The 27,638-nt window shown below is 40.5% G+C and overlaps 1 protein-coding gene across 3 annotated transcripts in view; it reads left to right on the forward strand.

The window, feature by feature from the left end:
* Positions 1 to 207: 207 nt before the first annotated feature.
* Positions 208 to 27,638, forward strand: part of RALGAPA1 (Ral GTPase activating protein catalytic subunit alpha 1) — a 193,055-nt gene continuing 165,624 nt past the window's right edge. For 2 of the 3 annotated variants that reach the window (XM_075531079.1, XM_075531077.1), the window contains exons 1-3: positions 208 to 723; positions 25,582 to 25,692; positions 26,345 to 26,394. In XM_075531079.1, the coding sequence (XP_075387194.1) occupies positions 618 to 723; positions 25,582 to 25,692; positions 26,345 to 26,394 (267 nt within the window). In that variant the 5' untranslated portion in view covers positions 208 to 617. The remainder of the gene's footprint in view (positions 724 to 25,581; positions 25,693 to 26,344; positions 26,395 to 27,638) is intronic. The other variant, XM_075531078.1, reaches the window with a different exon arrangement.

Here is a 27,638-nt window from a genome sequence, read left to right on the forward strand (position 1 = left end):
GTTCCGTGAGGAGGAGTTGCTGCCGACGAGGGCGCACGCCCTAACTACCTCCCCACACTTCCTCGGGCTCCTCCCCTGGCCGCTCTCCCGAGCACACCAAAGTGTGCGGCGCCGCGGGGCTCTCACGCCGGCGTGACGTCACGAGCCCGTGACGTCAGAAGGCGGTTGCCACGGGGACCGTTCGCCACCGACGGCAGAGTCGTGAAACCCCGTCGCTCCGGCTCGGGGTCGGCCTCTGCAGAGCGGGCGCTGCCGGGGACGCGCTACCCGTCAGGGGGCCTCCGGGGGAGGGGCTGCGCCGCTCCGCCTGCAGCTCCGCCTCCGCGGCCCCGCGTCTGGGGCCCGGGCCTGGAGCGGCTGGCGGCGGCCAGTCCGGGGCTCCCTCGCTCCGTGCAGGGCCCGGAGACGGGATCCGCCATATTGGAGCCGCCGCCGAAGGTGTCTCGGAGCCGCGGCGCGAGGCGGCTGGAGGTGGCGACGCTGCTGGGGTGGGCGAGGAGTCGCCTCTTCGGGGGCCCTCGCTCCTGAGAAGCGAATGAGCCGCTCACGCTAGTCTCCTCCCTGCCCGCTCGCTCCACTCTCTGCCGCGGGACGGGGCTGGCGGCGGCGGCGGCAGGATGTTCTCCAAGAAGCCGCACGGGGACGTGAAGAAGTCCACCCAGAAGGTGCTGGACACCAAGAAGGACGCGCTGACCCGCCTCAAGCACCTGCGCGTCGTCATCGGTGAGCGCGAGGGGCGGCGGCGCCGCGAGGCCTGCGCTGCCCGGCCTTGCTGCCGCGGGGCCCGGGACTCCCCTCGGGCCGGACGCCGTGCGGGCGCCGGGGCGAGGCTCCGCCTCTGCAGCGACCCGCGGGGCGGAGGGTGGTGGGAAGGACACTTGGCCCTGGCCGAGCCCCGTCTCTACTGACAGGCGGGTCCGATTTCATCATTTCAACTCCTTTGTACCCTGGTGACCCCCAGAGCTGGGAGCTTTGAGACTTTCTGGAGACTACTCCCGAGTGGAAAAAACAAAACAAAACTCGGAGACGACATAAACCTTAGTTTTTCCACTTCAAGTTCCGTGGCCGCAGAGGTTAAGGAGGGGGCAGTTAATACCTCTTTGGGAAGTGGGTGGTTCTCAGAAAGCTTGTGGGAAACAGCCCCGCCCTCCTGATCGTGCATTCTTGTTCATCATGACTGTCATTCAGAGGGAGAACTATTAATTATAGGGGAGTAGTTAATAGCTTGCCTTGCTTCCCGATAATTGTGTTTTTATTTAATTTTTCTTAGTTGGCCACCCTCTACCTGTTTGTTGGCAGAGCAGCCAGTGCTCGGAGTTTTGGATATCCTTAATGTTCAGCAAAGCTTTTTGGATACTTAGCTATTTTGGTCATTTCAAAGCCTGATAAGAGCCTTAATAGTACTTAAGGGGCCCTTGACGAAAAGTGTGAGACAAGAGGAATGTGAGTGTACTTGTGTCACTTCATTGAGAAGTGAGTTTACTGGTGTTGACTTGTAGAGTACTTGGTGGAATCCTAGTTTAGCGCATTATGTCAAGCTGTCTTCCTAATGAGTCTGCGTTTGGGAAAGTGATGTTTATTAGCGATATATGTGAGTGTCTCATTTGAGGTTCGTGCCTCCCAACTGATAGCCACATTGGTATGGCTGGGGTTCACCAAGTGATTTCATGTAATTTTTCAGGATCAGTCTTCTCAGTCTAGAGGAGAAAGTTAAAGTTCGGAAAAGTGAGTGGTCACCTAACTTAGTAGAAGGCTGAGTCAGAACAGGAACACGGGCGCAGTGACTCTTCTGCAATTTTATGTGTGTGTGTTTTCTTTTTCCTACATTATTTACAATAGCTAATATATTTACCACAAGTCAGCTGCATCCCCCTCTTCCTCCCCCCTTCCCTCTATAGCGGGATCGAGGAGAAAACAATTCAGTTTGGCTGTGTAAAACAGTTGTTTTCAAGAAAATAAGCATCTAGATATAGTTCAGATTATGGTCTTTTCTAATCTAATGAGAGGTGTGTCATTGCAGAGACAATCTAACTAAGTGGGATATAGAAAATTCACAAGTCTGTAGGAAAAGCTCTATCACATATAATGTTCGTTTAAAATCGAGCGCAGTAGGATTTGGCACCTACGTAGGACAAACTAGGTTATGTTATGGCAGAGCTAAAAATGTGAGTTCCGATACAGTATTGAGATTAAGATGGTCAGTGCTGGAGTTCTTTATAGCATGGTTAAGGACTGATTCACGTATACTTTGGTATAGAAATTTTTTCCATCTGGGAGACCTGGTCTAAATTAAGAGGTCAGACGTCAGTTGTTTTGCAGGGCCTGGCTTCCTCCATTTGAAAACAAAACAATAATATAATTTTAAAAAACTCTTGCTTCTAAGTAATTTATAGACTTGTTTTTTAACCGGATCTTGTGAGGAGGCTTCCAAAATGTCATGAAAAAAATGGAACTAAAAGATATGGACTCTTTCCTTAAACTTTGAAACTCCCTCCTATGCTAGTGTGTGTATAAACATGTAAAATATCCTTAAGAACTTTCAGTGCTTTCACACTCCCTGCCTTAGGAGTGGGGGAGGTCCATACTGAAGGAGAATTGTACTGCAGGAGGTTCACATAGTAGTTCCCAGCCAGAAACAGTTTTGCCCCACAGAGGACATGTGGCAATGGCTGAAATACTTTTGGTTATCACCACTGGTACAGAGATGCTACTGGCATCTCGTGGGTAGAGGCCAGGGATGCTGCTAACCATCTTAGATTCCAACAGATAACTAGCCCAGTATGCCAGCAGGGTTGAAGTTGATAAACTGTTTCATAATACTGAGTAAAACATGGACCTCCAAATGCTGTGCTGCAAATGCTAGGCTGTTGTTAGGTGCCAAAGAGTTCTCAGTTGTTGACCCCATGTATGCAGAGAAGAACCACCCCTTATGATCTACCCCCCACTGCCCCAAGCTGTCACCTTTTCTCCTTCTAATATTTTATTGTTTTGGGGTGAAAGTTTACATAGCAACTTAAGTACCCATTTAACAATTTTTAAATATAATTTGTCCTGTGACATTGGTTACACTTTCCACAATGTGTCAGCATTCTCATTGTGCCCGTTCTTTTTGTTTTATTGCCATTAATCTAGTTTCCTTGTCCCTTAGCATCTCATCTTCATTTCAGGGTAAGTGCCGATCATTTGATGCCTACGTTCAGTTAATTAAAGGGAACACAGTAGTCACATGTAATAGCCATCCAGCCCCTTTAGTATTTTGTTTAAAAGGTGAGCACCAGGAGTGGCTTCAGTTGCAAGTGCAAAGGGTGTCTTAGAACTGTGGTCCCAGGGGTGCCTCTGTCCTCGTGGGCCCAGTAAGCCTGGACTTTTTCAGGAATCTGCATTTTGTTCTACATTGTCTTCCTCTTCTAACCAGAACCTTTTATTGTGTCCCTGATCTGGAAGGTCAGCAGTGGTACATGGGCACCATCTAGTTCTTCTGTTCTGAGGGTCAAAGAGGCTGTGGATCTCATGAGCCATTGTTTATGTGGACTAATTTACTCCTTGAGTTTCTGGATTCTTACCTTTCTTGTTCTGGCTGGGAAGAGACCAATAGTTGATTCTTAGAGGACTAGAGCTACTTTAGATGCTGCTCACCACACTAGAATGTAGAACGTTACCTTTAAGAACTCTGTTATGCCAGGTGACTGGGCTGCCCCAGGAGACTATGGTCTCAAACCTTCAACTGCAGTAAATCCACCCCCTGAGGTGTCTGGTTCTATCTTATCAGTATTCATAATTGTGCCCCCTTTGTGGGTTAATTTACACATGAATATATGTTATGTACATAAACAGGTATGTACATCTACCTGCAGGAACACTTCTACTTGCATGTTCATATACTCACATGTGCCTTTCTCTACACGTATATACATATGTGGGGGTGAAAAGTATTGCTACCAGTTTATATTGCATGGACTTATTCCCAACAAAATATGTCTGAACATGTCTCTGGTTAGTGGATGGCTGCAGACAAGTTCTCTCAGTCTTACCCTTGTCTTAGTCGTGTTAGGGTGCCGTCAATAAAAGATACAATTAAAACTGGATTCCAAGGTGGTCTGCGTACCCAGTTAAATTTAAAGAGGTAGCTAAGCTAGAAGGTTCTAACAGAAGGCAGTTTATGGGGACTGAAAAGGGGTCATCTTGATGGTTTTTCTGGAAAGATACAGAGGAGACCTGCATTGGTGAGAAAAAGGCAGGAAAGTTATGTTGGGGATTTAGAACAAGGCAGAAAGTTATGTTGGGGATTTTTTCCATCAGGACAGTGACCTGCTCCTTCTTCAAAGGGAGCTTTCCCTAGCCATTCTACAGCCCTTGATCTTGGCCCTTCAGACTTTGTTCTCCAAATGCAAAGACCATTTCAAAGGAACATGGTGTGAGTTGCTCAAGGATGTCAAAACTGCTGTTTGGGTGTGATGTAGAATTCTTTGGGGGAAGAATTAGAGAGATGGGAACACCGCCCTCAAGTGTATAGATAGAGGATATGTTGAGAAACAGTAGCTTCACATTTTGATATTTTTGTTTGGTAAAGGTTTTATGTCATACTTTCTAACTTACCTTCATGAGGTTACTGGTTAATGTTGTTGCAGAATTGTTATATAGGCTGTAATCTTTATGGGAACATCGCCAGGTCTTTCCCTACAGAGTTTCACTGGGTGAGTTTGAACCATCAACCTTGAGGGTAACAGCTGAACTCTTTACTGTTGTGTCACAAGGCTATCCTGGACTATAATACAGTAATTAAATTCAATAAAATATTTAGATAGCGACAATTATTTTGTTTGAAATTTGGTTAATGTAAACATGGTTAATGCAATACCTAAAACAATGGGTAGGAGAGAGGAGATGATAAGAGCAGAAAGCCAATTTAAGAGATTTGGTTTACATCAGGTGAATACAGTGAACCAACTATCCCGCTTGCAGAACTGTTGAGCATTGCCAATAAATGAAATTGTGGGTTTTTTGTTCTTTTCTGAACTATTATTTTGAACCACAGAATTGCTACTACCTCTTAATTCTGATGTTTGTAGATTTTTTTCTAGCTCAATCTGACTAGAGATTAATCACTTTCTAGTTTTATTGATGTTTTCACTTTCATTCCCCCCCCCCCACTGAGTTCTGTATCAGTCTTTAGTACTTGTTTTCTTCTGCTTCAAAAACCAGAACTCACTGCCATCAAGTCAATCCTGACTCATATGGACCCTATAGGATAGGTCGGTTTTCCAAGCCCTTGTGGGTTTCCAAGGCTATAAATCTTGATGGAGTAGAAAGCCTTATCTTTTTCTCAGAGTGACTGGTGAGTTTGAACTGCTGACCTTGTAGTTAGCATCACTACACCACCAGGATTCCTGCTTCGTTCGGTTTAATTTTCCCCCTTTCTGGTTTCTTAAAAGTGTTATTTAAGCTGAAGTTGGTGATTTGAGATCATTCTTCGTTCTGGTATAGATATTTGGTGGTATAAGTTTTTCCTAACTACCGCTTTAATTATCCGGTGCTGTCCAGTTGGTTCTGATTCAGATCAGCCCTACAACAGGAGGAGGTGTGACCTGGCCCTGTGCCTCGAGCCCATTGTTTTAATTACGGGTCAGTCTGTCTCCTTGAGGGGTTTCCTTTTTCCTGACTTCGCTTTTTTTCCCAGTCTTTATTTTGCTTTCTTCTAAAATATTCTTTTCATTTTTGAACTCTGGGTTTAGAACTCTGGGTTGATATTTTTTCATCTTCAGTTTTTAAAAAGGTGCTTTATTCTCTAATTGCTTACATTGTTCCTTTTAAGAAATCTGTTGCCATTTTTATTTTAGATCCTCCTGTAACATGCCATTTTTGTTTGATTTTGATGTGCTGTAGTTTTCTTTACATGAGTGGGCTTCAAAAAGTTTGTGGAAACATTCTATTATCTTTTAATTACATTTTCCTATGAACTTCTGCTTGTGCAGTTCATAGACCTTCTTAGATTTTTAGTTTAGAGCAAATTTAGAAAATTTTGGCCATTTAAAAAAAGGTATTCTTTCTTCTTTTTTGGACTCCAGTTAGTATATGCTAAAGTCTTAATATTAGGTTTGGATATTAGAAAGCGGGACTGGGCATTGGGGCTACAGTGGTAGACTTCTCACCTTGGAGGTGGGAAGCTCAGGGGCAGTCCCCAGCCAGTGCGCCCCATTTAAGATGACCATTGGTGTCGGTAGTGGCAGTAGCCTGTTCCTGTCACGCTGAACAGGTTTCAGTGGAGCTTCTTGAGCAGTGTTCTCAGCCTTCCTAATGCCACGACCCTTTAATACAGTTCCTCGTGTGGTGGTGACCCCAACTATAAAACCATTTTGGTTGCTACTCCATAACTGTAATTTGCTACTGTTGTGAATTGGACAACCCTGGTGAAAGGGTCATTTGATGCCCCCCTTCCAAGGGGGTCACGGCCCACAGGTTGAGAACCGCTTTTCTAGACAATGATGGATTACAAAGAAAGGTCTGATAAGTACTTCCAAAAATTAGCCAATGAAGAACCCACCTCATCTCAATGGTTAGGTCTACAGCTGAGCATGAGAAATGGGCAGTGTTTCGCCCATTGTGCGCCCATTTCCCCAAGCCCATGCCATCGCGACAGCGGCTAACAACCAATTAAAGTATTGAATTTTTGATTATTAGAAGTGCTATTCTATTGAATGGTCTCATAACTTGCTGATACTCTGAGGGCTTTTTTTCCCCTCCATGTTTTATTTTTAATAGTTTCTGTTATGTTTTCAGTTCACAACTGTGTTTTTATGTTTAAGCATATATTCCATCCAGTTTGTCATTTCAGATTTTGTAGTCATCAGCTCCAGTTCATTGTGAATATTTTGGGGGAAAAGACTTCTATGTTTTATCTTAGCCTTTAGAATGTGTGCCATGGAGTTAAAATAGGTATTTTGCTATGCTTCTTTGCTTATTTCAACATCTGTCAATTTAGGGTTGGTTTCAAATAATTGCTTATTCTCTTTGTTTCTCCCCACCCCTTGCCCAAACCAAACACATTTTTAGTCTGCTTCTTAATGCGGAAGCATAAAAACAAAGGAAGAGACCAGAAGTTTCCCAATACATGTTTAGTTGATCAGCTTATGTTGAAATTTCAATCCTGATGTGGTAGAATGCTGGTGAACTTGATAAGGCAGCATGTTAGTAAACCTTGAAAAATATATATGCCATCACATGTGTGACTGCTTACAGACTTAGCTTGGCTCTTCTTTGTAAAAAAATCATTTTATTGGGGGCTTGTACAACTCTTATCACAATCCATACATCATTGTGTGTCAAGCACATTTGTACGTTTGTTGCCATCATCATTCTCAAAACATTTGCTTTCTACTTGAGCCCTTGGTATCAGCTCTTCATTTTCCCCCTCTATCCCCTCTCCCCCTTCCCTCATGAACCCTTGATAATTTATTTAAAATCATTTTTATTGGGGGCTCATACAACTCATCATAATCCATACATACATCAGTTGTGTAAAGCACATTTGTACATTTGTTACCCTCATCAGTCTCAAAACATTTGCTCGCCATATAAGCTCCTGGCATAAGCTACTCATTTCCCCCCCTCCCTTCCCCTTCCCCCCTATAATTTATAAATTATTATTACTTTTGTCATATCTTACACTGTCTGACGTCTCCCTTCACCCACTTTTCTGTTGTCCGCCCCCCAGGGAGGAGGTTATATGTAGATCCTTGTAATCGGTTCCCCCTTTCTAACCTACGTTCCCTCCACTCTCCCGTATCTCCACTCACACCACTGGTCCTGAAGGGATCATCTGTCCTGGATTTCCTGTGTTTCCAGTTCCTATCTGTTCCAGTGTACATCCTCTGGTCTAGTCGGATTCATAAGGTAGAATTGGGGTCCTGATAGTTGGGTGGGGGGGGGAAGCATTTAAGAACTAGATGAAAGTTGTATGTTTCATTGTTGCTACACTGCACCCTGATTAGCTCCTCTTCTTCCCGTGACCCTTCCTTAAGGGGGTGTCTAGTTGCCTACAGATTGGCGTTGGGTCCACCATCTGCACTCCTCCTCATTCACATTGATAATGATTGTTTTTGTTCTTTGATGCCTGATACCTGCTCCCTTCAACACCTCATGATCACACAGGCTGATGTGCTTCTTCCATGTGGCTTTTGTTGCTTCTGAGTGCTTGGCTCTTCTTTAATGTCTCCTCTTGGGTTTGTGCTCGATTTTATTACCAGTCTTTATTCATCCATTTGAGGTAATGGGGCTATTCTGGTTTGTTTCTGCACCAGGAACCCCTTGATCATGAATGTCTTCAGGGAAGACAGGGAGAATGGAAGGCAGTTACTGATGACAGAGGAAGGGAGATACAGCTACTTGTGTTTTCTTGCCTTTTTGTGTCCCTGCTAATCTTTGATTATAAGGATACCTGCTTTTGTGAATCTTACCTTATTGGGCATTGAATATTTGTAGTTTTATAAATATTCTTGAACTTCTGAGAAGCAGTCATATTATTTGGAAACAGTTTGATCATTTTAGGCCTAGCTTTTATAGTTTGTTAGATAAGTTTATAGTAGTGTTCAGTCTAGGGCTAATTATTAGCTATTATAAAGCAGTATCTTTAAGAGTGGTCTACTCAGAACTTCTTGAATTATGAATAATTTACAAGTACAGTTCATGGGAACAGACATTGTCTGAATGTGGGGTACTGGTCTCTCTAATTTGTGTGTGTGTGCTTTCTACAGCCTTGGGTAGGTTTTTACAGTTATGCTGGAGCAGTACTCTGAGGACTTGAAAGGGATTTGTTTCTATCTCCTAGGCCCTCACCCTGTGCATTTCTCTCGTTGGCACTCTGCCCCGTGTACTCTTACTGCATTGCTACTCCTGGACTCTCAGGTCCTTGCTCCCTGGGTTGCTTTGCCTTTCCCAGAGCCTGGAAGATCTCTCGAGGCAGTGATAGGGCACCGCTCCTAGGTTTCGCATGCCTCAGGGGCCATTGCTGTACCTGGGGCCCAGTGTTTTAAAATCCGTTGCTGCTGCTTTTTTTCTGTTAAGTGGGTATTTTTATTGTTTCAGTCTTGTCATTGCTATACCATATTTGGTAGATGCAGAAGTCTCTTCTTGGATCATGTGTGAACATTGTATTTTTTTCTTTTGTCCATACTTGGTATTTTATTGTTTTAAGGGTCAGCACTGAGATGTGATGACTAACTTGTACATAATTTTTAATGTTCATACAAAACTGTAAGAAACCATGTAATTGTAATTCTTTTTAAAATTCCAGTGACTTTCCAGCTTTAAATTTGAAGGCCATTTTTCTTGAGGATATCAAAATAAATAAATAAGTAAAGAATAAATTTTTTTAAAGAGGATATCAAGTACCAATAACTTCAATTGTTGATCAGTTGTTATAAGGCACACTACTTACAATCTAATGTGACATATAATACCCACTCAAAATTGTAACCTTACGCAGCACATAGCCAAGTTATTAGGAAAGTGAGACTACCACAACCTAAGAAGTCACAGAATGCATGCAGTCTGTCAGGCAGAGCCAGGATGAGGGTGTGGCTTTAACAAGCATTGTACTATAAACCCATGTGGAAATAGAAGTAATTTAAAATGTTCAAGTCATGTAAATACGTGACTGCGACACCAAATGACCTGTAAGTATGGTGGTTTGCATTATGAGATATAAAAAATATCCTTTCTCTCTATGGAATGTTACATAGACACCCAAGATAGTCAAAACCGGACAAATCCTGTCCTTCCTCCCAAAACAAACAAACCCACTGCCATCGAGTTGATTCCAACTCATGGTAACCCTATAGGACAGAGTAGAACTGCCCTTGTGGTTTCTGAGATGGTAATTCTTGATAGGCATAGAAAGCCTTATCTTTCTCCCGTGAGTGGACGAGTGCTTTCCAACCGCTGACCTTGCCTTTAGCTGCCCAAGGTGTAACATACACCACCAAACCTCCAAGAAACAAACTCACTGCCATTGAGTCAATTCTGGCTCCAAGTGACACTGTAGGACAGGGTAGAACTGCCTCTCTGAATTTCCAAGACCGCAGCTCTACTGGAGTAGAAAGCTCCCTCCTCCTACCTCTCCCTCAAAGGGGCTGGTGGTTTGAAACAGCTGACCTTGGAGTTAATAGCCCAACCAGTATACCACTAGGCGATTCCAAATGTAAAAAAACTCCAGCCACCATTTAGGACTGAGTAGAACTTTCCCTGTGGGTTTCCCAGACTATCTGTAACTCTCCGAGAATAGAAAGCCTCATCTTTCTCTTGTGGAATGGCTGGTCGGTTCCAACCCCCAACCTTGATATTAGTAGCTCAACATGTAACCTACTATGCCACTAGGACTCTTTACCAGGGAGGGCTCCAGTCCTCCCACAGGTCACTGTCCCTCTATGTTTTTGTTGTACAAAAAAATAGCCAGCAAGTGATTTTATCTCTTAAAAAAATGTTTGTTCTTTAAAATATAAAGGGGGCGGGAAGTCAAATGGGATTTTCTTTTTAAAATGTTTCTAGATCATCCAAGCAAAACAAAAGAAAACTTGCATTTACAAAATAGTTGAAAAAATATTCCTCTGGATTGTGTAAGAAGGACAGTATAAGAGCCACTGATAAAACACAGTAGACAGACGTTTCTCAGACTTAACTTTTTCTTCTGTTTCATCGGAAGCTAGGGTCTCCTTATGTTCAGTGTCTCCATTTTCTCTAGCTAAATCTGTCGTTTCTCGATTTAGCCACTCCAGCTTTTCTTTGCGTGTTCTCTGTTTTCCCTTTTTGGGGGTTGTTGTCTGTTTGAAAATCATCCTTGTGCCCTTTTTTGGGCTTTGTTTCAATTTTTCAGGAGCAGATTTAGCTGGTAACCTCACCCATCTACTCTTGGCCTTCGCTCTAAACATCCTTCTGCCCAGCTAGCCTTCCTTTCGGGCATCTCTGCAGTGGGGAGGGCAGATGCTGCGCTTTCATGTGAAGCTGGGCTGCTGTCACTTTGCCTGCTACCGTGCCAGAAAGCTGCTAGGACCTGCCTTTCCTAATTTTCTTTTAAAAAATGCTTTTCAACTAACATTTCCTTATTGTTATACCTGCATTTACTCATAAAATTGGGTTGTTAGAGTTGTGGTTTTGACTCATTAGCAGTACTTCACATCTCGTGAGGTCATCTTATCTACCAAGCTCAAGTATTTGCGATAGGTCTTAGAAGATTTAGTATAGATTTAGTGTAGATTAAGTATAGACCTCTATACTTAAGATCCAAGCAGCACTATCTACTCTTTCCCACTGGCTTTGTGACATTAACTCCAAAAAATCAAACCCACTGTCATCAAGTTCATGCAAACTCCTAGTGAGCCTGTAGGACAGGGTAGAACTTGGAATTTCTAAGACTGTGACTTGCAGTGGGAGCAGACAGCCAGTCTTTTCTTGAGGAGTGGTTGGGGCTGGTGGGCTAAATTGCTGGTCTTACAGTTAGCAGCCCAGTGTGGAACACTCAGCCCCCAGGGCTCCCATTCATGACATTAGTGAAGCCATTTTGGCCTTTAGGAGTCTTAATTTGCTTCTTGGGAATATAGGATAATATTTATTTATCTGTCTTGAGGGATTAAGGAACATTGGTAGCATATTGGTACATGCAAGTTTGCTGACTGAAAGTTCGGCAGTTTGCAGCCACCAGCTGCTTTGTGGGAGAAAGAGGAGACTTTGTACTCCTGTAAGGAGTTACAGCCTCTGAAAGTTAGATGGCAGTTCTACCTTGTCCTGTGAGGTCACCGTGAGTCAGAATTGACTCAATGACAGGGAGGAATGAGTGAATGATATAATAAGATAATACTATCATGTTTTTAATTTAAAATACTTTAAGCTACTAAGGAGATAATATGTATTTCACAGCTTGCTTTGAGATTATTTTAAGTTACTCCTGAAAATTATTTTGGGATCTTCTTGCAGCATGAAATTCTTTACATATGTATTTTAGGATGGCTTGTTTTTCTGTTGATGAGAAAATATTTGTTTTTCTTTGTCTTTCCACTACTTATTTATGAAGCTACAGTGTTCCCTTATCACCTACTTAAAAATGCATTGTACAGAGACCAGCACACAGATGGAGTAAAAATTTGTTGGATAGCTTTCTGGAAAAATTATAGGAATGGAGAATTGAGTCCTAGGTTTTTGAGAATTGATTGTCACTGGTAGTAAACAAGATGAGAATTTAATATTTATAAATATCTTTTCTGTGCCAGAATCTCCTCACAAGGAGTTAATATTAGGGTTTTATGATGGAGAAACTGAATCTCAAGGGCTCTGAATAAATTTTTCAAAATTCTAGAACTATATGAAAATAGATTTCAAACCTGTTTCTAAGTCTGTTTACAGTACTTTAGTCTCTGCTTTAAAAGTGACTCACAGAGGAAGCTGTACAATGTGATGATTACAGCATTCACATTTATGTTTCCAATATGTCATTGCTGGACTCATTCAGGAAGAAGTATTGGATAACAAAGGTGGAGGAGATGGTAACCTGCCAGGACTTTGGAGGATCAAGGTCAGGCTTTGAAGAGATCCAGAAGATAATAATGATAATACATCATAAAAAGGACTCCTGTCAAGATAGAGGAGACAAGGCTGGTACACTGCACAGACCTACAACAAAGACCAAATAATCAGATGAAACCGATATGGATGACAATTTTAGATCCCCGAGCTTCAGAGGAAAGGCTAGAGAAGTTGATTGCCAACTAGGAGAAAAAGCTGAACAAAAGTGGCAAGGGAAGAGAGATGAGTGAATGTCAGAAGGCCCAACAGCATTGTCATCTTGAACTTCTTTAAGCAACATTTGTTTGAGCAGGGGACTAGAGATACCAATTTGCAATGAAGATAGTTACAAAAAGGACTGATGTAGTTGCAGAACTTTCAATGGAGAGGAAGTCAAATGGATTTAACGTGGGTGAAGGGAAGATGTGATAGTTTGGCTAAAAAAGATGGAGGCAGGAGAAGACAGTGAGAGAAGTGCTAGAGTTAGAGGCAACAGATGCCAGTACTGTTTATATGTAGTCCTGCAACAATGGTGATTAACAAGTATATGCATGCATAAAGACAGACTGAATGAGTGTGGATGGAAGAGTGAGTATGCCCTCAGATATAGCTTCGACAGAGGTATTTGTACATAAGTATTTTTCTTTGCTCTAAATATACCCATGAATGTGATGGATCATGCAGGGAGAAAGCTTACAAAAGCTTTTTCAACATAACCAAACGCCTTAAGGGAATGAGTGGCTGAGTCTGGAGAAGCAGGACTGTAGTCCAGAGGATGCCAAGGTCAAGTGGCATAACTTAGTCCATGAAGACTTACACCATCCTACTTTGGTGAATACTGACTAGGATCTTAAAAGTTCATGAGCAGCTATTTGAGGTGTAACTGTTAGGCTCTTGTGGCATAGTGGTTACAAGTTGGGCTGCAATCCATAAGATCAGCAGTTCAAAACCACCAGCCACTCTGAGGGAGAAAGATGGGCTTTCTACTACCATAAAGTTATAGTCATGAAAACTTTCAGGGGCAGTTCTACTCTGTCTTAAAGGGTTACCGAGTTGGCACTGGCTCCCTGCCAGTGGGTTTGGTTTTTATTGGGCTCTATTTGCCGGAAGGAAAGAAGGGAGGTGAAAATCAGACACATGGAAATAGTACAATGGACTTTTAGCCCACAGGAGCATAGTCTTCACTTCCTAGGGACTAGAAGAACTAGATGGGGCCTGACCACCACTGCCAACTGCACTGTGAGGGATCACATTAAAGGTCCTGTATTGTGTGGGAGAAAAATGTGGAACAAGACTAAAAAAATTATAAAAGAGGCCAGGCTTACTGTCATCCTTAGTCACCCTTCAGGAATGAACTTGCCAGTGTGACTCAATTTTCAGTCAAATAGTAGGTCTGTAATAGGAACCATAACACCAGTTAGGGCCACTCTCCTTAGAATAATCAGCCATTGGAAATCAAGGGGGCAGCATTTGCCCTAGAGCAACAGTCAGAAGTTTCAGAAAAGGAGGAAGGGACATTATAACGGGATTACAGTCAGTGAGATGAAACAAAATGTGTGTGAATTGCATGGAGTGCCAGACTGATGCTCTGCTCTGTAAATATTCACCTAATTCACAATAAGATGTAAACAAATAAAAAGGATTAGGAACATTTAAATACTTGTGTCAAACTCAATCTCTAGTGGTCGATAGAAATCTCAGCCCTTATTTCCCCCTTTTCCTCTATTTTATTGGCAAAAAACTTTGCCTTTAAAATAGTCATTTAACTGGAGAAGGGATAGCCTGAAACAAATTTTGTATCTATTTCTGTACAGATGTTATAGCCAATTAATTGCTGATCACATTTCTGTACGGATTAACTTTGCATATACTTTCATCTTCCCTGCCTGACTGTGGCACTGTTATTTTAATTAAACTTAGACAGTTTTCACTTAAAGGACAGTATAAATACTGACAACCCTTAATAAATAATGGTGCTAATCATGAGCATAGTCTTTTAATTGGAAATTGGCTTCATATAAAGTAACTTGATTCCGGTTTTTTCTTTTTTATATTTGGAGAAGGAATTTGCTGCTTTTTTCAAAATTTATTTTTATCATTTTATTGGGGGCTTGTACAATTTTTATCACAATCCATCCATCCATCCATCCATTGTGTCAAGAACATATGTACATTTGTTGCCATCATCCTTCTCAAAACATTCGCCTTCTACTTGAGTCCTGAATATCTGCTGCTCATTTTCCCCCTCCCCACTCCCCCCTACCTCATGATTCTTCATCATTCATAAATTATTATTTTTTCATATGTTACACTGTCTGACATCAACCCCCCCCCCCCCACCTTCTTCTCTGGTGTCCCTCCTCCAGGGAGGAGGCTAAACATAGATTCTTGTAATCAGTTCGCCCTTTCTACCCCACATTCTCTCTACCCTCCAGGCATCGCCACTCTCACCACTGGTCCTGAAGGAGTCATCTGTCCTGGATTCCCTATGTTTCCAGTTGTTATCTGTACCTATGTATATCCTCTGGTCTAGCCAGATTTGTAAGGTAGAAATGGGATCATGAGAGTGGCGGGCGGGGGAAAACATTTAGGAACTAGAGGAAAGTTCTATGTTTCATCATTGCTACCCTGCACCCTGACTGGCTCATCTCCTCCCCACAACCCTTCAGTAAGGGGCTGTCCGATTGGCTACCAATGGGCTTTGAGTCTCCACTCTGCACTCACCCACATTTACAATGATATGATTTTTTGATCCTTGATGCTTTATACCTGATCCCTTTGAAAGCTTGTGGTCACATAGACTGGTGTGTTTCTTCCATGTGGGCTTTGTTGATTCTGAACTAGATAGCCACTTATTTATCTTCCAGCCATTAAGACCCCAGACGCTATATCTTTTGATAGCCGGGCACCATCAGCTTTCTTTAGCACCTTTGCTTATGCACATGTTTGTCTTCATTGGTCGTATCAGGGAAGTGGGCACCCATTGATATGATTTTTAGTTCTTTGATGTATAATAACTGGCCCCTTCTATACTTTTTAAAAAACATTTTATTAGGGGCTCATACAACTCTTACCACAATCCAAACATATACATACATCAATTGTATAAAGCACATCTGTACATTCTTTGCCCTAATCATTTTCTTTTTTTTCCCTACACTTCTTGGTCAGACAGACTGGTGTGCTTCTTCCATGTGGGCTTTGATGCTTCTCAGATAGATGGCCGCTTGTTTATCTTCAAGCCTTTAAGACTCTAGCTGCTATATCTTTTGATAGCCGTGCACCGTCAGCATTGGTGAAGGAATTTGCTTCTTAAATCAACTAGTGAAAAAATCTGATTTTAAAAACCTGATTTATAGATATTCATTTTCACAAAATTAAATTAAACTATTTCAAGTCAGAAAATAATAAAATAATAAAAATATTTGTGTCCAGTATACAGATAGCCACATATAAGGACTTAAATACTTGTATATTAGTTGAATAAATTATGTAAACAGAGTAGTACATATTGATTTGGAACCGATTAGGCTGAAAGTATAGAACTCATGGTGGACTATAAAAGCTGCCTATATAAATAAGCTAACTTGGGGTAGGAGGGAAAAAAGAGGAGCTTATACCAAGGGCTCAATAGAGAGTAAATGTCTAGAAAATAATAATGGCAACGTAAGTACAAATATGCTTGATACAACTGATGTATGGATTGTTATAAGAGCCCCCAATAAAATGATCTTTTACATAAAATAAAGCTAACTTGGTACTTGAATATATTTTTAAGAGCTTGGTGTGTAATGTTAAAAAGTAATCCTACATACTTGACATTAGACCCTTCTATGCCAAAGAGTTACTGATTTGCAAAATTAATTAGACCTAATTGAACTAATTTCTTTGTATACTTATGAAGTGATTCATTGTACAGATTATTAATATGTTATTGATTAATCTGCTTAATAGATAAAAACTCTTTCAAATAGTATAAGTCATCTTTGAATGAACTTTCTTATTCAGGTTTTTATGACATCGAAAGGATTTCACGTGGCTTACAGAAGTGAATAAGGCATGGCATGGAATCATTAGTGGTATAACAAGCAATAATTGCATGCTTGCTGTTTGGTGCTTTCAGTCGGTTTCATCTCAAACGAGCCTGGTCTTCTGCCATCCTTACAATTGTTGCTATATTTGAACCCATTGTTGCAGCTATGTCACTCTATCTTGTCAAGGGTCTTCTTTATTTTTGCTGACTTTATTTTACCAACCATGATGTCCTTCTTCAGGGACTGATCCCTCTTGATAACATGTTCAAAGTATGCGAGGCAGTCTCATCCTCTTTGCAGCTAAGGAGTATTCTGTTTGGATTTTACTTGTTAATTTGCCAGTTCATGGTGTATTTAGTATTTTTTACCAACACCATAATTCAAAAGTATCAATTATTCTTCAGTTTTTGCATGGATATGAGATGATTGAAAATACCATGGCTGGAGTCAGGCACACCTAATTCTTTAAAGTAACATCTTTGCTTTTTAATACTTTACAGTGCTCTTTTGTAGCAACTGATAGCCACTACTTGAAGGAAAGAAGCATTACCAGATTACAGAGATGAGCTGATCACAGCCATAGAATTTGGTTCTTAAATTCCCTGACCCGGAAAATGACCAGAGAAGCAAGTAGGGCTGCAAGTTTTCGGTGTCTTAGAAAAGAAACATACTGGTTGATTTGTTTGTTTTGGCCAAAACTTAAAAAAAAAAATTAACTGAATCACTCAGTGTGTATTTTGCCTAATGTCTCTATAAGAGAATCTATATTATAAGATTTTGTAGGAAAATGGAATTAAAAGATAGTGGAACCTTTGAGCAAATAGAAAAGTAGTTTTTTAATATATGCAAGAATGGCATAGGGGCAGCGTCTGACTTCCTGTGACTTACAAGGGGAAGGAGGATCACTTATCAACTCAAAGCTGAATCCTTCAACCGTCTTAAATTCTGATGCCTTAAATTCTGATGCTGGCTCACCCTTCCACAGCACTCGACTTCTCTGGTAGATTCCATAATCCATTTCACTGATCACACAGACCTCTCAGGAAATAATCACAATTGTGGGATTTATTGGGGCAGTTAACAGGTTACAATTTAGGATCAGAAATGCTCCGACTGCCATTCTCTGGTCAGAACTGCCTCGTTTAAGCTGTGTCAGAAGACATACCTTTCTTTAGTCCTTGGCCTCAGCCACGCGGCCTCTTGGTTTCTATCCTGCTCAGATTTTGTTAAAAAGCCCTTTTCAGCTCTGTGTGTAAATGCCCAAAAGATACTCCACTCTACCCGAAGGTGCTTAGCTCTAGCTCTATCAGTCAGCAAACCTTACTCCCCAGACAAATGCCTAGGAGCCACCATATTCCACAAGCAAACCTCCTGCCCAAACACAGCTTTCTCTGTCTGTAGCAGTGGTTCTCAACCTTCCTCATGCTGCAGCCCTTTAATAGAGTTCCTCATGTTGTGATCCCCAACCGTAAAATTCTTTTCGGTGCTGCTTCATAACTGTAATTTTGCTACTGTTATGAATCGTAATATAAATATCTGATATGCAGGATCTATTTTCATTGTTACAAATTGAACATAATTAAAGCATAGTGATTACCATATATACTTGAGTATGAGCTAAATTTTCCCAGCACATTTTAATGCAGTTTTTGTGGTATAATTAGGTGCCTCAGCTGAAATTTTGGTTGGCTTATACTCGAGTAAATACGGTCATCACAAAACAGTATATGTAATTATATATTGTGAAATATTTTGTGTTTTCTGATGGTCTTTGGTGCCCCCTGTGAAAGGATTGTCCGACCCCCACAGGGCTTGCGACCCACAGGTTGAGAAGCACTGGCCTGTAGGCCGGCAAGCCTGTCTGTTCTAGGTGCTGCTACCACTTCTCTAACGCCGCAGCCCTGCCTCCTGGAGTGAGCAAGTTCAGTGCAGAGATGTTGGCGCCAAAGGACTTGCTCTCCTCCTGCCTCTTCTTTCAGAATGGTAGTCAGGTCACCCATTCTTGCCCTTGAGAATTGCTTACTTTAAACACAGAGGGCAAAACTAACCAATCTCATTAGAATTTCATATATTTTATTTGCATGATTCCACCCCACAAGAGTGCCGTGTGCTTATTTACCTTATAACAAGCTAGCCTACCGCCTTGATGGGCTACCAATACCTCCATTTGTGTGGTAGAGTAGGTTATGTGTGCTGGTAACCACAAGGGAACAGCTCAGACTCATCAGCTGCTCTCAGGGAGAAGGATGAGACGTTCTGCTCCCATAAAGATTTGTAGCCCGGAAACCTGCAGGGGCAGTTCTCTGTGAGTCAGAATCAACTCCATGGCAGTGAGGTGTTGTTTTTCCTGCCCCATGATTTGGAGGGAGTTAGAGACTGTGGCTATATCAAGCAATTCACTACACTGCAGTTTGCTTGTTAGATTTGACTTTCTAATAGTAAATGTGTATACAACCTAAAATGCTCGTGTTTTTCCTGTTTCTGTAAATGGCGACTCCTGCTTAGTAAAATGTGAAGCTTTTATTTTTGACAGTGTGCTGGAAAACGACACATCTCTGTTGGGACACTTGAATTTCACTTGTAGATTATCTTCACATCTCATCACTAGCCCAATCCTACTCTTTTCTGGCCTGATGATAATATTTAAATCAGTTCCTTTCCTGTTCTGACTACTGTTTTCTTAGTTAATGTGTTTACAGTTTCTCCCCTGAACTTTTGTACCTGCTTAGTTTGGTTAATCTTTTTACGAGTGTGTGTTTTCCTTTCTGATTTGTCTTATCTGGTACTGTCACAGTCTTTCTAAAGCACTCTACTGAGTTCATGGGCAGTGAGTTATTTAATGTGGCTCTTTTAGCCAGAGTCTAACTCCCACCAAATGAACTTTTCCTGCATGGGCCTGATAAGAAGGTGGAGAAAGATACTGATAGGATTTGCCTGTGAGTAATTGTGAACAGGATTCCTTGGAACGACATCCTGCTGTGTATAAAATGAGCCCTCTGAGAAGCAGGAAGAGGCATCTCATTTCCAGTAAGTAATAGCCAGGAGTGGAACTCTACCTCTGGACTGGAAATCCTGGATCCAAAAGACAGTTGCAACATCAGAAGAGCAGCAGCAGAACCAGGAGCCAGAGCATGGAATGGAGTGGTAGATTTTCTATCCCAAGGAGCAAGTCAAGTTTGGTGCTTTTGTGCAGGAGGCTGGCTTGTAGAATGGGGTGGGGTGCTCTGAGTACTTAATTGGACCAGCTGCACTTGCTGACCCACAGACAGGGAGCTGAGTGCCTTCAGACTGAAGCTTACTAGAGTGGGGTGACTCTGGCCACTTAATTCAGGGAAGAGGGTTTGCTAACCCATAGAGCTTGTGCTGAGATTGTTTGGTTTGTTACTTTACAGTGGAGTGGCATGCCCCTTTGGGTATGTATTAGTGATCTGAAAGCACATGCTACCTTGTCCTGATTCACAGCCATCCTGAGCAGTCCTCACTGGCATTACAAGATTTTAACTTCCTTAATAAACCCTTTAATTGTGAATTTTATCCCTGGGTTCTGTATAGCCTTTGTTGTGGAGGTTATAATGAAACAACACACTGAGCCTGTCACTCCTGTGACTGTGTAGCTTTTCATTGCTCCCATTGTCTATAGAATAAAGCATAAAGCTCCAATCCTATTGGAATAGTGGTGCTATATTGATAATGCTCACTTGGTTGTTTAGTATAAAATGAATTCATAGATGCTACTGTTGCCAAGTGTATACTTCTGTTTACATAAATATATGGCACAAAGGATCTGAGGGGCCAGCCCCAATCTCAACTACGGCCCCTTCTCTCAGAAGAATTTATTTCAGAGGACGGCACTGAATCTGCAGCTCTGGGATAGGGGCATATCTGATTGGAGCACACGAGAGCAGATGAAGGTGGACGAGATGAGAGTGGAGCACATCCTGGCCTACCAGGCCTTGAGGACGATGTTCCCGCTCAGAGCAGCCAGTCCACAGAGACTACATGGCCGGCCCCGATATGAGACGCGATGTCCCTCACTGACCCATTACCTTACAGGGGACAAGACTGGAGCTACAGTGTGGGAATTGCACCAGATCTCATCCTGCCATACTGAGGCCAAACACTACGGAGGTGCAACAAAACAGCAAGGGAATGGAGCAGCAAGGTCCCCAGGGAAGACCAAAGGTGGACTTTGGGGCCAGGGCTTGGTGCCCCAATAGACTGGACTGGAAAACACTCCTAAAGGCCAACAAACAGTCCTTGAACTAACTACAAGCATTTCTTTCTTGTTGTGTTTTGTTTTTTATCATTGGTTTGTTGTTGTTGTTTTGTTGTGTATTGTTGCTTGGTTTTGCTCTGTCTTATTTGTGTGCATGTTATTATCTCTGCAGGTCATCTAAATAAAATAGACTAGATGAACAATCTGGAGGAGAAAACAGTGGGACCGGAGGGACATGGGGGGGGGAGGGGGAGGGGGAAAGGTAGTGGTAGTAACATACCCAGGGATAAGGGAACAACAAGTGATTCAAATCAGTGGTGAGGAGGGTGTAGGAGGCCTGGTAGGGCATGATCAAGGGTAATTTAACCAAGAGGAATTACTGAAACCCAAATGAAGACTAAGCATTAAAGTGGGACAAGAGGAAAGTCAAAGGAAATAGAGGAAAGAGCTAGAAGGCAAAGGGCATTTATAGAGTTCTAAATAAAGGCAGGTACATATGTAAATATATATGAGGATGTGGAAATCTATTTATAGGTTTAGTGTTAGGTAGCAGAAGGACATTGACCTCCACTCAAGTACTCCCTCAATGCAAGTTCTTCTATTAAACTTGCATTCTATGATGCTCACCTTCCCAACATAATCGCTGAAGACAAAGCACATGAATAAGCAAATGTGGTAAAGAAAGCTAATGGTGCCCAGCTATCAAGATATAACGTCTGGGGTCTTAAAAGGCTTGAAGGTCAACAAGCGGCCATCTACCTCAGAAGCAACAAAGCCCTCATGGAAGAAGCACACCAGCCTGCGTGATCATGAGGTGCTGAAGGGATCACGTATCAGGCATCAAAGAACAAAAAATCATATCATTGTGTGCTCACCTCCCTGATACGATTGCTGAGGACAAATGGGTGTATAAGCAAATGTGGCAAAGAAAGCTGATGGTGCCTGGCTTTCAAAAGATACAGCATCTGGGGTCTTAAAGGCTTGAAGGTAAACAAGCAGCCATCTAGCTCAGAAGTAACAAAGCCCACATAGAAGAAGCACACCAGCATGTGCAATCACTAGGTGTCGAAGGGATCAAGTATCAGGCATCATCAGAACAAAGAATATCATTTTGAATGAGGTGGGGAGTGTGGAGTGGAGACCCAAAGCCCATTTGTAGGCCACTGGTGATCCCCTGGCAGAGGGGTCTCAGAGAGAACACGAGCCAGAAGGGTGCGATGTAGCAACCATGAAACATACAACTTTCCTCTAGTTCCTAATTGCTTCCTTCCCCCCCCCTCCCCCACTATACCTTACAAATCTGGCTAGACCAGAAGATGTACACTGGTACAGATAGGAACTGGAAACACAGGGAATCCAGGGCAGATGATCCCTTCAGGAACAGTGGTGTGAGTGGCCATACTGGGAGGGTGGGTTGGAAAAGGGGAACTGATTACAAGGATCTACATTCAACCTCCTCCCTGGGGGATGGACAACAGAAAAGTGGGTGAAGGGAAATGTCGGACAGTGCAAGATATGACAAAATAATAATTTGTAAACTATCAAGGGTTCATGAGGGAGGGGGACGTGGGGAAGGAGGGAAAAATGAGCTGATGCCAGGGACTTGGGTGGAGGGAAAATGTTTTGAGAATGATGGCAACGAATGTACAAATGTGCTTTTACACAATTGATGTTTGTATGGATTGTGATAAGAGTTATATGAGCCCCTAATAAAACGATTAAAGCAATATTTAGCACATTGTTTTGCATCAAAGTAAAAGGTGATATGCATGCATTACTCATGCCCATTTTTGAAATCTGTCCTTTTATATCCCTGCTCAAATGAGTGATATATTAATCGTTGCCCAGAGAAGTCAGCTTCCTTTTATTTTACTATCACTGCTATTATGTCTTCGCAATTTCTGAAAACTCTTATCACTTTGGGGTTCATGTATTGCTTTCACACCTTCTTTCTACTGTTTTTTTTAAACATTTTATTAGGGGCTCATACAACTCTTATCACAATCCATACATATACATACATCAATTGTATAAAGCACATCCATACATTCCCTGCCCCAATCATTCTCAAGGCATTTGCTCTCCACTTAAGCCCCTTGCATCAGGTCCTCTTTTTTTCCCCCCCTCCCTCCCCATTCCCCCCTCCCTCATATGCCCTTGGTAATTTATACATCGTTATTTTGTCATATCTTGCCCTATCCTGAGTCTCCCTTCCCCCCTTCTCTGCAGTACATCTCCCAGGGAGGAGGTCACATGTGGATCCTTGTAATCAGTTCCTTCTTTCTACTGTTATCTCTCAACCATCTAGTCACTCCATTACATTTATTAAGGACTTAGATCTATAGCTTGTCATTTTCTCTCCTCGCTGTCATCTTAAGGGATTTAAATAGATAAAGGACTCTTTATATTTATATATTCATAGTTGATATCTCAGCTTTAATAATATCACTGCTACTCCATTTAAATAGTCCACAGAGTTACAGAAACAATCCCAGTGGCCAGTTTATTAAATGACTGTTCAGCTAAAGATCAAGAAGAAAGGATGTTTACTTTTGTAAAAATACATATAGATTACTCCTCTACACCTTGTAATAGAACAAATTCTAATTGAATCAAATTCCATAGTATCAAAAGGAGTATCCTATTAGCAATGGAAGGAAAAGCAGGCAAAGTTTTCTAGCAATTTTATTAAGAAAGTACAGGAAGTATATGTATCTATAAGGAACCCTGGTGGTATAGTGGTTATGCACTGGCCTGCAATCCTTACGGTCAGCAGTTTGAAACCACCGGCAGCTCTGAGGGAGAGCGACACTACTCTCATAATGGTAGTTGATTGGACATGTGTGTATTTATACGTACACGTACACAGGGTTTTCAAATATTTTGTGAAAAAAATTGGAATTAAAAGAATGGAATTCTTCCACTAACTTTTTATTAGCTTTACTTTTTTGTTTTTTAGTAGCTGTCTTAGAAATTATAGGATACATCTTTTACTTAATGCAGTACACTTTAAAGTAAAGTTAAATTGCTTCTTGTGTAGTACAATCTAAGATCCTTACAATTGTATTCTTCCATTTATGTCCTGACCTTGAGGCTTTTCTCCCGCATGTTAGTTGTACATACAAGACTTACAGGGCATTGCTATTAGTTTTATTTAAACACTCAGTTATCTTATAAAAACATTTAAATGCAATGAATAAAAAATATTGTTCAAAATAATAATTTATAAATTGTCAAGGTTCATGACGGAGCGGGGAGTGGGGAGAGGGGGGAAAAATGAGGACCCGATGCCAGGGGCTTGGGTGGAGAGCAAAAGTTTTGAGAATGTTGAGGACAACGAATGTACAAATGTGCTTTACACAATGCATGTATGTGTGGATTGTGATAAGAGTTGTACAAGCTCCCAATAAATTGATTTAATTTTTTTTAAAAGATGCACTCAGAAAAAAAGAAAAGACATTGCTTTTTGTCCAAATGAGAAATGGAAAGAACCTAAGTGTAGAGAGGGAAGAGCACCTGTGCATGTCTCCTGGGAGGGCAGAGCAAAAGAGGGGTACTGGGGAAGTTGGCAGAGGAGGAAGTCTTAGAAGCACTAAGGGATTATGGTAAGTATTGGTGAGATGAGAAAATATTTGAAAGAGTTTGAAGAACTATACTTTTTTTATGCAAACAATGTGCTTCATTGTGTAACTGTTATTTTCATAAGTGCCCTATGCTAATTTATCTCTCCATATATATATATATATATATATATATATATGTATTATATGTTGCTGACTTCACAGATTCTTTTTCCTTGTCCAGTGGATTTAATGTAAGCCTTTGTCTTGGTGCCAGTTGAAATGAACATTTGGTCACCAGCAGCAAGCCCCTTGCCAGCCTACCCTCAAGTTTCTGAAGCAGCCCCTCTGTGGGCAAGGTCCCTTCCTTTTCCACTGCAGAACAAAGTCAGTCACCTTTTCAGCTTCTGAAACAACCCTATCAGGGGGTCTGGCCCTGGGGGTCTGGCACTAATTGGCTACAAGGCCACTAACTTCCCCCGAGCAAATGCAGTTTCAGTTGTTTATTTTCTGCTGACTGGGGTACTGTCAAACTTGATCCATGACTTCCTGACCATAGATTGTACCTTTAGTAAAAAGTAGCATATAGGTGAGTGAGGGTGAAATTAACTTTTAGAAATGTCATACATGGTGTATGCGTGGGTGAGCTATGCCAGAATTTTTTAAAACATAATTTTATAATTTCTACCCATCGTATCTATGTCCACTTATGTGGGCACTCTATTGACCAAAAATACTGATATGTTTTGTTACTATTTTTACTTTATTTTGAAATCTTTCATTGAACCTTAGATCATTCTGAGAAATTACTTGGTATTTACCTTTAAATTTGGTTTATTTGTGTCTTTGTTTATTGTTCATATATTATTACTGTAATTGATTTTAAATCGTTTTGGAGAGAAGTTAGGAAAGGTATGGTTGTGAATGAAAAGCAAAAAATATTTTTAAATGGTTAGTATTAGAGTCTTTCTGAAACATTGTTTTAGGAAACAAAGATTATGATAACTGGACTTGTACTGCTTTTATACTAAAATCTATAAAGATGAAAGTTGTGATCAATGGAAATATAGATGTATAAATACATGTTTCAAGTAGTTTATATATTTTAGGAGGATAGAATTTTTGGAATTTTTTTTTTCCTGGAAAGAAACTTGTCACTGAATGTTTGCTAAATATACTTTAACATAATAATTACTGGAAACGTTTTTCTTTTACTTTTCAGAGAATGCAGAGTCTATCGATCTTAAACAGTTTTTTGACCAGCATTTTTCACATATATATTATGTATTCTTCGAAAATTTTGTAACAATTGAAGCTAGTCTTAAACAGAAAGGTAAGACATTTTGAATTAATTGTCACAGTATTAACTTTAAAAAGAGGCTTTTGGACGTTAGAATTTTAGTATTTACTTCGTTTTGTCCGTCCAATTTTAGACTCCCCTTATACTATTACCATTAAGTCGAGTTGCATTGCACTTTGAGGAGCTTAGATGAATTGCTTTTTCCTGGTTAGACTTACCTGCTTCCTTTTAGTTCCGCTCTTCTTCCCTGGTGGAAGCATGCGCCAGGTCTTAGTAGTTTTCATAGTAAGAATATGTTTAAAGTTTTTTGGGTGTTTTTTTTTTATGTTTAAAGATTTTTGAAATAGTTAATGATTTATTTTACCCCCTTAAATGGTTTTTATTTTGTTGTTGAAAGTATACAAAGCAAAATATATACTATTTCGGCAATGTAATAAGCATAATTTAATGACATTGATTACATTCTTCAAGTTGTATGATCATCTTTACTCCCTTGATTAAACCATGATTTCTTTTAAAACAAATATATAGAATTAAAAATTTTTAAAAGATTCTGTGATATTGCTACATAATGAACAGATTGCTAAAAAGTCTTAGTGTTTGAAATATTTAAAACTTATTAAATGATTATTAACTATTAGAACACAATATAATGTTTAAATTATTTTCCTTAAAAATGTTTTAGGTCACAAGTCTCAAAGGGAGGAATTGGATGCTATACTTTTTATTTTTGAGGTAAGGACCTGTGGATCTTTTTTTTTCTCTCCCAATTTACATAAATAATTCTTGCAACTTACATTAGAAATATGTTGATATTATAAGGCACATAACACTGAATAAGCTATCTTCTCTAAGATTGAAATATAATTGGCTTAAATATACTTGACTTAACACTATAGTTTTTGAAGTATATGGCATTATTTTAAAGTACGTATAGTATTCTGTTTTGATGTATTTGATACCACAATTAGTGTGATATTTCATGAGTAGTTAATTTTCAAACAATAAAAACTTGAATCTCATGGAAGATTTACACAAATAGAGGTTGGTTTTCAATGCTAAAACTTTCTTTTCTGAGATGGTATATTTGTAGAAATGCTACATGTAAAGATTTTATACCATATATAAGTTTTTCAGCACATTTTTAATATACTTTTTGTGGTATAATTAGGTGCTTTGACTGATATTTGGGTTGGCTTATACTTGAGTGTATATGGTAATTGCTGCTTTAACTACCTTTTATTGCAAATGTATCTAAAAGTGCAAACATTTAAAGTTTGCCAGTGCTAACTTTCTATCTAAATGGAGCAAATTTTTATTGTTAAAAATAGTCAAAACTACATAATGCACAGGTAGATGAGCAAAAACCAGTGCTTTACTAAAATACATTGTGGTTTTGCTTGTTTAGGGCACACTAAAATTAAGAGACATATAGAAAGCCAGTTTTAGACATTAAGGGCATAGGAAAGAATTGGAAATCAGGTTTGCTCTTCTGCTAATTAAAGATAATTCACTATTTTGTTTGTTGAATATTTAGATTTAGTTTAGAAGAAATTTAAAAAGTTGACTCATTTAGCTATTGTTTTAGTCATAGCTAAAATTAGAAAGTTACTTTTAAGAATTAGAGATAGAAGTAGCTAATGTTGGAACTTAATCTGCAGCTAAATTTCATTAGTCTTTAACCTTGAGGAATTTGACTGTATTTGAGTTCCCCAAGTGTTTGCATGAACTGTTCACAAAAATCAATAATTGGAACACAGGTGAGAACAGAATAAAAGTACCCAAAGAAATAGCAAGGTTATACTTTTTGGATAAGAGATATACTTTTGAATATTCATACTTTATGTTCAGAAAACCAAAATGACTAATTAGTTAACAGAAGTTCTTCAAGGTATTCATTTTATTTAGAAATAATAATTTCCTATGTGTAACATATACTGATCATCTGTTGCTTTTGGAACAGAATGAATGACTTTAAT

This window comes from Tenrec ecaudatus, chromosome 14 (assembly GCF_050624435.1).
Source record: "Tenrec ecaudatus isolate mTenEca1 chromosome 14, mTenEca1.hap1, whole genome shotgun sequence".
NCBI classification, from domain to species: Eukaryota; Metazoa; Chordata; class Mammalia; order Afrosoricida; family Tenrecidae; genus Tenrec; species Tenrec ecaudatus.